Raw genomic sequence first — 13,829 nt, 5'->3', positions numbered from 1 at the left:
AGCAAGGGACTGGGTATTTTAGTTATTTAGATAGGATAGAGCAGGATCAATAGATTCTTAAAATATTATTTTTGTTTACAGTTTTGAAAAATTTTTGCATCATCCTACACCTGAGACTTTTTTACGTAACTGAGAGTAAAGCAACTGAACAGTGGAATTCACACGTACTCCCTCACATATCTAAGGTGTTATGGACTTAAGATAAAGTTCCTGGTGGCAGCGAAACCAGCGCTGGTTATTAGGCGTAACCTGTGTGGAGGGCAAAGGAGATTGCCCTTGAAGGAGAACAAGGGCGCCACAGTGCGCATTTAGAAAGACCTATAATCTGTTTGGTCTGCAGTCCTGGTGCAACTTCATGGCTTTGGCTCTCCCTTCTTATGGTCCTTTATTTTTAAATGAGACTTGAATTGGACAGCCTTTCAAGTGGAAGACCTCTGTAAAATAGGATACATGGGCATCTTAGACATGCAACATGAAACAGTTGTGGTATCAGACCACTTCATTCTGCTGTACATGTAGACCAGACCGTACAGCACAATTCTATAAATAGCTACTCAAAAGTAAGCCTATTAAGTTTATGGAGAATTACTCCCAGGTAAATGTGTATCAGATTGCAGCATTATTGTACAGGCCTAACTCTAACTGTTGGGGGGGAGGGGGCATTGACTCACTCTCTCCATTAGTCTGCAGTGCGCTGTGGTGTGGGGAAGAGGACTTAGGATGTTGTGTGTGTGAAGAGAAGAGTAAATGTGCTAAATAGCAGAAATAAAGGGTTCATCTCCATACTAAACTGGCAGTCAAGGGCCAAAAGTGGTTTTCTCACTTTACACATCTCACAGATAGGGTGTACTATATAGGGTACTATTTATATATGATGAGAAGTCTTTCTCCATGATGGCTGGAAAAACTAGGTATCTTTTCAGATTATGAGGCTGTGATCTCATAGTTGCACTTATCCTGTGGATGCAGTACCTATCATGTTGACAACATATGCTGACAGGGAGGGAACTTGATTCAGAAATAATTTATCATGTGGTAATATGTGTTTGAACAGGTAGTGTGAATCAGCTGTAAGTATAAAGCCTCTCTCAGAACCAAGAGAGAACTGGTGGGTATTTAAGGTTGAATGGTAATGAATTATTTTCTACTGTTTTAATTTCAGTACAAATCTAGCCACTGCACAATGCAGTTTTTCTGACATGCATTTTAGTATAGTCTCCACTGTATATGCATTGTTGGCTTCCTGTAAAATAGAAATAGTTTTATGATCTCTAGACCAGTAGCGCTCAAACATCCCCCCCATGGTCCGCCTCACGGACCACTTGAGGGTCTTGGACCACTTAATGATTTTCTGCCTGTGGTAGCAATTGTCATTCTGTAGAATTCAAACTGTAATACAATGTAAGCAATAAAAGAAGCAATAAAATACAATTAAAAATCAATATGAATATTCAATGTAATGGATGTGCCATTGCCTGTCTTTAAGCACAAAACCATAGGCACACCATAGACCACCTGAATGAAGGTCATGGATTACTGGTGGTCCACAGAGCAAAGTTTGGGAACTCCTGTTCTAGATTTTGAACAAAATCTAGATTAAGAAATTTAATAGAAAAATGCAAATCTTGAATGGTTTATATTGGCATTAGAAACAAATATTAAACTACTTGAGTACGAGCCAATCAAAGTAAAGCATTTTTACCTTTCATTTATTTCAAAGACACATACTTAATACAATTCATTGGCAAAGCACTGGAACAAGTTATTTCAACAAGAGTGAAGATCCTTTTGAACACAGAGAGAGAGAGAGAGAGAGAGAGAGAGTTACTTTTGTATTTGTTACAAGAAAGTATTTCGGTTAATGCATATTATTGTTAACATTGTTTTACCTTACCCTTCCTCCAAAGAGCTTGGGACAGTGTAATGTTTCCCCACCCCGTTTATTCCAGCAACATTCCTGTGAGGTAGATTTGGCTATGGAAGAGTGATTAGCCCAAGATCACTCAGGAAGATGTATTGTTATGTAGGGATTAGAACCCAGGTCTCTGTTGATATGTTATAATATAAAAGTATATCTGTGCATGTTCATTAATATTTGATATTGAAAATATATATTTTAACCATACCTTTTAATGAAAGAAAACATTAATGATAGCAAGCTTATTATTTATAATAGGTGCATATAATAGACTGATTGTTTTCAAGTGTCTGCTGTGTGTATTTGTGCTTAGCTGACTTTTCCTGAGAGCTTATACTATCTTAATCTGCATCATGAAACAGAGGCTACAAGAACTGGTGCTGTTCCAATATCTGTGCTTTACCTTAACAAGTCAGACAATGAATGTTTTTCTTCTACATATCTTATAGACCATGTGTCCTATGTATTATGGTTGCAGCTGCTGCCTTGTTCACACAGAGTTGAAAAGAAGGTTGTATTTGGTTTCAGAAGACACCTGTTGCCTCGAAAACCCTCACATACCTGACTGACTGGGATAATAATATGGGTGACAGCTCACAAGAAAACCTTATGTTATGTGTCATTATGAAATACATTTAGATTTCTTTTTTGCATTAACACCAGAGCATCAGTGCAAATATAAATTAATAAAGGGTTACATGTGAGACAATTTTGGGAGGCTTTTCAATCATTTTGGTGTATATGCTAAGTTACAGAGAGGAAAATGACTGTAACAAATGTCTGCTGCTGGACCAAACCTCATGAATTTAAGAATGTAAGAAAAGCCTGCTGGATCAGGCAGTGGCATATCTAGTTCAGCATCCTCTTTTCACAGTGGCCAACCAAATGCCTATGGGGACCATGCATGAAGGACTTGAGCCAACAGTGCTCAAGTCCTGTTGCTGTGATTTCCAGCAACTGGTATTCAGAAGCATAGTGCCTCTGACAGCAGAGACAGAACATCGCTCTCAGGGTTAGTAGCCGCTGATAGGCTTTATCCTCCATTAATTTGTCTAATTCTTTTAGAGCCATCCAAATTTATGGCCATCACTGCCTCTTGTGGAAGTGAATTCCACAGTTTAGCTATGCACTGTGCGAAGGAGTTTTTTTTTTACTGTCCTGAATCTTCCAACACTCAGTTTCACTGGATGTCCCCGAATTCTATTGAGAGGGAGAAAACCTTTTCTGCATCCACTTTCTCCACACCGTGCATAATTTTATACACTTCTGTCTGTAAATTTAATTTACTGTATGTGGTCTACTTACATAAGAAGAGCCTCCTGGATCAGGGCAATGGCCCCTCTAGTCCAGCATCCTGTTCTCACAGTGGCCAATCATTTGCTCATGGGAAATCCGCCAGCAGGGCCTGAGTGCAAAGTGCATTCTCCCCTCCTGCAGTTTCCAGCAACTGGGTATTTGGAAGCATACGAGGCAGAGCAAAGCTATCATGGCTAGTAGCTATTGATAGTTTTTTCCTCCATGAATTACTTACATTGTGAACCCAGTTCATATGAATAAGTAAATGAATAAGCAGCAGCAGCATTCGCCGTCGCCGCCGCACCACCACCGCTACTATTACAACCACCACCAACACCAGCAGTACATGGCCGAGGGCAGCGGGCCCGGTAAGGCCCAGCCGCAGCGGAAGGCGCCCCTGCAAGTGTTCAAGCCTCCAGCCTCCGCAGCACGAAGCACCCTGCAAGATATCTTGATATCTGAAATCTACGTCTTCATCCAATGTGGGGATGAGCCTGACCTTCCTTCGTCGCCGCTATAAGGATGACTAATCTATGTGAAGACTTACAGATGACATTATAAAAATACACAATCTAAAATTTCATCATCATCATCATGAGTTATGGGTTTAGATGATTGAGATTTACAAAACAAAGAGGATTTATGAACCCATTAACGTCCTAAGCAAAGAATTCCCAAGTGAAAGTGTTTGTATTTATAATATAGCTCAGTTTATTTCTCCCCTTTTTTCCCCAGGCAGAAATGGTCCATGGAGCTTTCCAAGCACAAAGAGCTTTTCTGCTGTTGACTTCACAGTATCAAGAACCTCAGGAGGTAAAGCACATGTGTGAGAGGTAGCATTTTTGGTGTTAGATGGCTGTGAGTAAATGCTTTATTGACCTTTTTGAACCGTTCTGAGCCTCTGAAGTTAGTTCTGATAATTCACTCCAAACGCTGAAAGGATAAATTCATTTATTGTATGGATATGTGACTTGTTTGTTATATACACAGCAGTAGTGTAGTGGCAAATTCAGAAGTGCAGGGTCCCTTCATCATGTTAGTCACAACTATGCCCCCTCCCCGTTTTTTTTGCTGCTGAGTTGAGAATGAGATCCTTGTGAATGTCTTCTCCAATAGCAACCGACATTCCTAGGAGCCAATAAGGGAAGAGTGTTAGCTACCGAGAAGAGTCTTCTCAGTGGCTGACTTACCTCCTTTCACTCTGATTGGCTCCAGTCAGTAGGAAAGGACAAGGAAGCATGTTAGAAGACTCTTCCTTTCATAGTGATTGGTTTGCAGGATGTTGGAGACTTAGGGACCTTGTTGGGACCCTGTTCCCAAAAAAGGAAAGAGTCTAAGACCCCGTGAGACTCTTGACGAGTATACCTCTGACAGACAGAAAATAGACAAACCACCCAAGGCTGCTTTGAGAGGAAGGGAAATGTAATATTTAAACAAATAAACAAAGTAAAAGAAAACCTGTGCCAAAAGTACAAAAATGTGCTTGCTTTGATGTGTCCTAGACACTAGGACCTAGATCAAAGGCTGTTTTGGGTTTTGTGCTAATATCTCAGTGCAGTTTGTAGATTGCATTGTTCATTCACTTTTCAGTAGTGTTACCTATTATCTGTGGTACTCCTGTGACACTACCTTTTTTGATCATGAAGAATATGTCGATCAGCAGCTCTTAATGATAATAGCTTTAAAAAAAGGGAATGTCTATGTTTGAACACTATACAGCTCAGATTACCAGGCCCTGGGAATAGACAATGAGGGTGCTACCTCCATTATACCTTGCTTGTAAACTTCCTGGGAACACCAGAACTGGCCACTATTGGAGGTAGAATCTGGACAAGATATGCTGTTTGGTGTGATCCAAACTGGTGCTGAAAGTTGCTATGAGTTGCTCTGTTCCCCTCACAGAGCTTAAGTGAGAGCAGCTGACTGTTAAACCACTCTGGCCACTGGAGCTCTGTCAGGGGAATAGCAGTCTCCTCTCAGCACCCTTCACAAACTACACTTCCCAGGATTCTTTGGGGGAAGCCATGATTGTCTCAAGTGAAATAAAGGTCTGACGTGGGTGTGGCCCCCTGATTAGCCAAGCCAAGCAGCTGTGAGTCTGGCTTTTAGAACACTGACAGTTGGTTCCTACTGAGCATGCTTGACGTTATCATTGAGTTCCATGTAAAATTTCTTAAATTAATTAAAAATCAGCCAGGCATTTTTTTAACTTTTGAACTGCAGAAGATGAAGGTCAGAGAATGGAGCAAGGTCAGTAATATGATTAAAAGGTACTCTGTGAATATGGCTGATTTTTAATGAATTTCAACAAATTATGAGAACTCTGACAGAAAAAGTCCAAAAGGGGTCTGGGTTTTTTCCCTCTCTTTTTGAACTCTTGATTCTCTCTGACTGTTTTGTGTATCGCCATGAAAATTGAGAGGGTTGTTAAGCAAGTGTTTCTGAGTTCAGGACTATAGGTTTTGTAAGGTTTTGTTTTGAAATGAGCTTATGGGAGGGATCAGAATGGCATGGAGGTATTTTCAATTTAACATTGCTGAATGTGAAATCCACAAAATCCTCACTGGCTATAGTATACAGCCACTCTTGTGGCTGTATAATACAGCATCTGTAGTTCTGTGTTGTGAAGCCACATAATATTGTTTGGTTGTTATTATATATTCTATAGGCCATCGACTAATTCTTTGCAAAATTTAGAAATCTTTTCATATCTGTGTTATAGAAATACATAATGTTTATTTAGTACCCTGACTTTATGTTTTTACATCAAACTTTACAAAGTTCCTGACAGAAATGCAAGCTAGGTTGGCTTTAAAAATGTTTAGTAAAGCCAGTTTTATGTTAGGCAAGACAAATCTATTTAAGATGGCATTAAGCTCTTCAAAAACTAGTTTTCAGTAGCCTTCATTTGTCTCACAATTCCACCACATGTATAATTGTGTGCCAGTCTTGCTGCAACCTCTCCAGCATTTAGGTGACTGGCAAATAACCTTTGAACCCATCCTGACATGCAGAGAAAATCATTCAGAGAGATCCCAAACTTATGTGAGAACCATTGACTACGGCCTGTGCTTTTTTTATTGTATTTAAAAAAGCCAAATTATTTTCATTTTTCATATGGAATTCTGTGAATTATGCTAAAACTCAAATATATTATGGTGTGGGCTGAAAACAGCTGAAGGTTGTGGTGCAAAATAGATTCTGCATGGCAGCTGCTTGAGTAACATTTTCATTTCTCCATGCTGAAACCAAGAAATATGTCATTAATTTCCCGAGAGTGCAGAGGCTTGGAGATGGCTTTCTGCAGCATAAAGATAACTTGATATGCACAAAACGGGCCAGGAGAGCGATGAAAAGGTGCTCTCCCCCATGACTTTGTCAGTGCGATGTCATCTGTATCTACTTGTACTTATAACTAATGCTACAAAGCCAATGTGGAATCCAAACAGGAAAGCCAACCATTAATTTACCAGAACTCACAGAGCAGAGAAAAGCCAATGAAGATGACAGCATCTAAGTGCTACAGAAAAACGAGTAATTGTGTTATTCTGCTGTCTAGACAGTTTACTTTACGAATGTAAACCTCTGAATTAGCTAGCTAGTTGTGATCAGGGCACAGTAGCTTTGCAGATATTCATAAACAGTGTTGTAGAGACGGAGGAGATTTACTGAGTTCCTGTCATACTGGACCCAAGGGTGTCTATTTTAAAAGGGGCAACACTCTGGGGGGAAAATGTCTATCATCTGCTTAAAGAAGCAAGTGAACTCAGAAATAAAATGGCAAGGGTGTTGCTGTAGCTTAGTTGCATTAGAGTCAACTTAAAACGGCAAACAAAACAGTACTGTAAAGATCTGGGATTATCTCCTCCTTTCATTCAAATGTTAGGTCACTAATTTTAGGGATTTCTTCAGTTTAAATATTGTATCCATACCTAGCAAGTCACAATCAGGTGTTCTTTCAATACAGTTTAGCTCAGATTCGCTTTTGCCAGTGAAGTTTACGTTTTATTCCTTCTTGAAGCACTTTCTTTTCTGTATATGCAAAAATAGCAAGAGCAGAGAAGATAATTCCAGCTGGCATGCCAATCCTACATCGACTACAATAAATTACTTAGCAGGGTGAATGTTATGTTACTTTTTATGGTCATGTTCTATATTTGTATGTGAAGTGGAAATGATCACATGACAAAAGCATCATCTGATATTACAGCTTATGTATACCAGCTAGTGGCTGTTGCCTGCAGAATCACCCTTTGGAAAGCTGTGATTTTTTTTAAAAAAACATTCAGTTATTTGGAATTTATTTCTGATACTTCATATCAAATATTAAAATTACGAAGTACAGTAAATTGTACTTGTGAGTCAGAAATTAAGAGAGAAGACTTATTACTAAAACATTTGGGAGTTTTTTAACCAATTAAAAACAAAAGAATGTGAAATTACTATTAGAATCCAAACTCTCACCTATTAAAGCATTTTGTAGCATAGCTGTACAGAGACTCTAATTTTGCCACTGATTCTAGTTTTCTGAAAATATGTGTGCATGGTTTAATTATGACCTTTGAAACTTATCTTTGTGACCCAAAATGTTAGTTAGTTCGTAGTAGAAACATGTATGCTGAGAACAATATCTTTAAGCTACACCCAGATATGTTTTCTTTCCTGGGTTTTGCTTTTTTACACCCACAGAGGTCCATCCAGCAACATTGTACAGTTTTTGGCAAATGCTGAAGATGCACATCTGTACCCTAGCCTTTGACTCCTGATATGCATATTTTAGGACCTACTCTATTTTTTGTTATGTTTGTGATTTAAGTTGTTTTTAATGATGTACTTTAAACTGCTGTAACTCCCTGTGGGACCTCAAGGTGAAGGGTGGATAATAAATAATAGTAATTTAAAAATAATAGGAATGCTTTTGCAGTTTCAGTGGCAGATATGTCACTTAAACTAGAGTTTTTACTAACTGGATTCAGAGGAGATTAAACCTTAATGCTATGTCATATCCATCACAGCATATACAACAGCTTACCTGACCTCCTTTATTGTTTTGTATGGCACTAACCTTAATGTAGCATTGGTAGCTTGAAAACTGGTCAAATGTAGTAAAAGTATAACAGGGGTAGCCAATGTGGTGCCCTTCAGATGATGTGGACTGCAACTCCCATCAGCTCAGCCAGCAGGGGCTACACCAGAAGAGTTGGGGGAGCCTGTTTCCTCTCTCCTCTTAATTATAGTTGCTTCTCATAGTCATAAGCCAGATGAGTTGCGATATAGACTACAGAGGATGGCAAGGAACCTGTAATCTAATCAACTCAGCCTTTTATATTATTAAAGAAATGAAAATGCTTTAATAAAAACTGTTTCTAAAAATCTCCACCCACCCATTGATGTGTGCATGTCTGTTCCCTGACTTGAGCATTTAGGACCCCTTATGAATGAGGATTGGGGTCAGAGCTGCATCCTGCAAATCCTGAAACTAGCCTCCAGAAGTGCCAGCACAGAGAGAAGTTAGTACCTTGCCAGAGGCACAACTACAGATAATAAGAATAGTAACAGATGCCACTGAAAATATGAATTGTGTTAAAATATTTTTTCCTCATCAAAAAATGTGTTATTCATAGCTGTCAATTACGCAGCTAGTATGACATAAAAATTCTGTCATAAATATGTAGATTCTACACACTATTCAAAACTCAGGATTTTCAAAATAGAACAAACCAAATTACAACAAAGTATGTTCATAGAAGCAGCACAGTATAGAAAACTGGAATCAGAACATATCCTACAGTTTTTAGTTACATACTATGAATTATTAAGCATACAGACATCCAATTAGAGATAAAGAAATCTTAGTAAATTAAATAAAATTAGATTTGGCCTTCGCAATTTAGGATGAAAACTTCCTGCTCAAGAAGATACTATGTATAAGTGCAAGGCTATTTGTGGCTCCATGTTCTTCAGAATTTCATGAGAAGCTCAACTGGTCTTTATTCTGTGTCTTGACTTGGAGATTTTTTTTGTCACTCAGTGGTTCTCACATTACACTAGAGAATTTTTCATTGCTTTTTTCTCATTGCCAAGTTTATTTTATTTATTTATTTATTATTAAATTTATATCTCGCCCTTCCTCCCAGAAGGAGCCCAAGGTGGCAAACAAGGGATAAAATGCCAATGTCTATAAAACAGCTTAAAAACAAAACGTCTTTTTAAAAGGCTTAAAAACAAAATAGCTTTAAAAAATCTTTTGAAAACTATATTTAAAAACATCTTGAAAATAATTCTAGCACAGACACAGACTGGGATAAGGTCTCTATTTAAAAGGCCTGTTGAAAGAGGAAGGTCTTGAATAGGTGCCAGAAAACACAACAGAGATAGAACCTGTCTAATATTTGTGTGTGTGTGTGTGTTACATGCCTTCAGATTGGTTATGACTTATGGCGACCCTATGAACCAGTGACCTCCAGTAGCATCTGTTGTAAACCACCCTGTTCAGATCTTGTAAGTTCAGGTCTGTGGCTTCCTTTGTGGAATCAATCTATCACTTGTTTGGTCTTCTTCTTTTTCTACTCCCTTCTGTTTTTCCCAGCATTGTCTTTTCTAGTGAATCATGTCTTCACAGTATGTGTCCAAAGTATGATAACCTCAGTTTTATCATTTTAGCTTCTAGTGGTAGTTCTGGTTTAATTTGTTATAACACCCAATTATTTTTCTTTTTCGCGGTCCATGGTATTTGCAAAGCTCTCCTCTAACACCACATTTCACATGAGTTGATTTTTCTCTTATCTACTTTTTTCACTGTCCAACTTTTGCATCCATACATAGAGATCGGGAATACCATGGCCTGAATGTTGCTGACTTTGGTGTTCAGTGATATATCTTTGCATTTGAGGACCTTTTCTAGTTCTCTCATAGCTACCCTCCCCAGTCCTAGCCTTCTTCTGATTTCTTGACTATTGTCTCCATTTTGGTTAATGACTGTGTCAAGGTATTGATAATCCTTGACAAGTTCAATGTCCTCATTATAAATCATCTAATATTTAAGGGAAGTGAATTCCAAAGGGTCAGTGCCACAAAACTAAAGGTCCACTTCCTACGTTGTGCAGAACAGATCTCCTGATGAAATGGTATCTGAGGAGGCCCTCGCCTGTAAAGTGCAGTGACCAAGTGGTATATAAGGGGTAGGATGATCTTGAACATGATATTATTAGGGCTGTGCTTTGACCACCCCCAACTGATTTGTGGTTTCGATTTGTAAATACAGATATGGTCCAATTCAATCCAGACGTATTTGTATCCATCCTGACCCAATCCAGATATTACAAATACCCATAAATCCTATTAACTTGCATTGCAAAACAGAAATGGCCATAACTTTCTTGTTTTTTGACATGGGGACATGACATTTGGGGACATGGTAGTCTTTAGGATTAACCTTGCCAAATATCAGGTAGGTAACTACAGGAGGTTTAATGCTAGCCACCTTTAAATTTTAAAATGTTTTAAAATTAAAAAGTACATAACTTTTTTTTTCACACAGGAATATGAAATTTGGGGATATGATAGCCTTTAAGGAGGGATCAACTTTGCCAAATTTCAGCTAGGTAGCTCTAGGGCATTTCATGCTAACTACCTTTAAAGTTTGATTTTTCCCAAAATGATTAAAAAAAACCTTTGAAGCCCAGTTATGTCAATTCACATGCTCCTGTATTTGTCCTTTTTTCAATATTTTTTTAGGGAAAACCTGTTTTTTTAAAAATATTAAATGTGTAATACTAGGCATGGATTGGTAGTATCAGGCAGGCACAGGCAGGCAGCACCATGAAGATAATATATGCATGTAAGGAAATTAAATTTTGGAACATGGTAGCCCATAAAGAGGAAATTAACCCTGCCAAATATGTGGGTAGCCACAGGAGTTTTCATGCTAGCCACCTTTAAAGTTTAAAATGTTTTAAGATTAAAAAGAACATAACAGTTTTGTTTTTCACATAGGAACTTTAAATGTGGAGACATGGTAGCCCCCACAGAGGGGATTAACCCTTCCAAATATCAGGTGGGTAACTCCAGGGATTTTTCATGCTAGCCACCTTTAAAATGTCAATTTTTTCCCCAAAAAAGATTTTTTAAAAAGACTGTGAGTTCTCATTCAGTCATGCCAATTCTCAGGCTAAGAAATGCCCACCAGGTTTAGCTGGCTGGGAAATTGTGTATCCTCCTAGGCTATATCGCACAAGCTGGCTGCTTCCTGTGGTTTGTGGTTAGCAATTGAACTACTATTACTACTACTACTACCACCACTACCAGTTCTTAGCAATGGGAAGAGAATAAGATTTGGGGATTGCTCTGGAGGGTATCTTTTCCTGGAGTCCCCTCCAAGCTATCGTTGATTAATTCTGCGTCAGTAAGGATGACGTTTACAGTAGAAAATAAACATTATAAATAATGGTGGGCTGCTAATCCTTCTTAGGAGACTATTAGTCTGTTTGGAAAATGAAATATTTTTGAAAAGTCTTAAAATGGCTGCTAGTCAAAATAAACTCTGAAATTCAAGATAATGTAACACAACTATGTATTGTGTGGCTACCTGTGTTGCTTCCTTCCTCAAAATAAAAGGAATAGGCTGCAAGTACAAAACAGCAAATGGGGGGGTATGGAAAGAAAACGTAAGCTTAGGAACACCACAGAGTTACAAACAATTATAAAGAAATCAGTGGGGAAAAGAAGTGGATAAGATAGGCTTAAGAGACAAAAATTGTTACAGCTGCTAGTCTTAAGCATTCTGCTCAGATAAATAACAAGACTGACCAATCCAGAGAAGAATCAGTGTTACATCAACACATCCCATCCAGCCTCACAACAAGCACGACTGGACAGCAAAGCCCCGCTCCTCCTCTCCCAGTCCTTTTTCTTCATCCTCATTTGCAGGAATAGCTGTCAATAAAATGCAGAGGCATAGCATTTTCCTTACATGATGTATGATCCTACCCCAAGCAAGGTTGACTGCCCACAGGGCTTTCGGTGCTGATTTGCAGGAAGAGCTGTACTGTAGTCTCAATAAAACACAGCATTCCCCCCCCCATGTGTGTGTTGGAATGTACTGCTGCAGCTTAACAGTCAGCCAAACAGAGACATCGATTTGTGAGTGCTAGTTGCTTTTTAAAACTCCGAATAAGCTTTATTTTTAAACAAATATCTGGAAATGCGTTATCCACCCTATACGAAGCAGCAGCTGACTCAGCCTGATCTGTATCATCACAAATAAGTGCTGAAGAAGCCCAGCTTGGTTTGTTATTCGGGCTTTGTCCAAGTATGGAGCACAGCCCTGATCATTATTCTAATTAGTAATGCTGCCGAAACTCAAAACTGGGCAATTCATAAGTCAAATTTCTTAGATTTGGATGTGCAGACCAGAGGTTCAGCTGGGTGGCAGGCACTCAGTCTGTCTCCTCCTCCATGCTCCATATCTTCATTTTGTTGAGTGGTGGCTAGCATACTCAATTCTGCTCCTGCTATGTGCAGAAGTTGATTATGCAGTTGCTGCTACTGTGCCTCCCTCTCCACACTTCCACTTGTGTTGGGGTTGCAAGGTCAGAAGCATCCCAAACTCTGAGATTTCAGGGGCGGGCCCTAGTGATGTCATGGGGTGGGCCCTAGTGATGTCATTAAGCAAGATTCATTAAGCATCAACCACAGGTGATTGGAGCATATCACTCGAACAAAAAAAAAATTCTCTGATCTGAAATTAAGATAGAAAGCTTAGCTAAATGAGGGTGTTTCCAGGTCCAGCTGAAGTGACAGGTTCATTTCTTCTCACATGCTTAAAGAGCTTGGGTAAGGAACAATTAACCTAGCTTACTTGCTTCTGGCAAGAAGGGTTTAAGTGCCCTCAGGCCAGGTTAGTCACCAGAAGGCCATTGTAGGAAGAAAGCCTAGTGTTGTGGTGATGTTAGATGGGAGCACTCAAGAGTAAAGATAGATGCCCCTGAAGAGTGCAATTCTAAACACACTTACTAAGGGACTAAGCCCCATAGAACTCAACAGGACTTGCTTCTAAGTAGATATTGTTAGGATTGTGCTGTTGGTAAGGCTTAACTAGAGATCCTCTGCAGTGATATCGATATCAAAGCAGGGTTGGCAATCCCCTGCCTGGAATACCCTACCTTCCTTTTAATGTAGCTGCTCCAAACCTCTTTACATACTTGAGCACTGCAGAGAAAGGTTATAAACACACTTTGACAGCCGACCAAATTCCAGTGAGTAACAACTGACAGAGAGAAAACACACACGGTTTGGTCTGCCTTCATAGGCAGTAGATTGGGAACAACAGCAACTGAAGCCACACTTTCCAGTATGTGAATTCTCTTTTACCACCATTGGGCAAGAAGTAAACCATCATGCAAATAACAAGGTGCATCATCAGTGGGTTTAAGGGGCTTGAGATGACCACATGGAACCACTGTTATTGCTTCTATGGATGTAAGGGAGTAAGGTCAGAGGTAAATGAAACACAAATAGAAAAAGAAAAGACAGTGATGATTTCCTAAATGCAATACCATACCAACCACAACAAGATTCCTATGAGTAAGACAGAAAACTCAGCTTCTCACAACCA

General features: G+C 39.1%; 1 protein-coding gene across 3 annotated transcripts in view; it reads left to right on the top strand.

The window, feature by feature from the left end:
* CAP2 (cyclase associated actin cytoskeleton regulatory protein 2) overlaps positions 1–13,829 on the top strand; it is an 87,588-nt gene that overhangs the window by 40,007 nt on the left and 33,752 nt on the right. For all 3 annotated transcript variants that reach the window (XR_009758606.1, XM_061592236.1, XM_061592235.1), the window contains exon 4: positions 3,950–4,027. Coding sequence is in view for 2 of the 3 variants with exons in the window: in XM_061592236.1 (XP_061448220.1) it covers positions 3,950–4,027 (78 nt within the window). In the remaining variant the exon portion in view is untranslated. The remainder of the gene's footprint in view (positions 1–3,949; positions 4,028–13,829) is intronic.

Source organism: Rhineura floridana, chromosome 1 (genome assembly GCF_030035675.1).
Source record: "Rhineura floridana isolate rRhiFlo1 chromosome 1, rRhiFlo1.hap2, whole genome shotgun sequence".
Lineage (NCBI taxonomy): Eukaryota > Metazoa > Chordata > Lepidosauria > Squamata > Rhineuridae > Rhineura > Rhineura floridana.
Note: the sequence above shows the minus strand (reverse complement) of the source record. Positions and strands in the feature narration are given on the sequence as shown.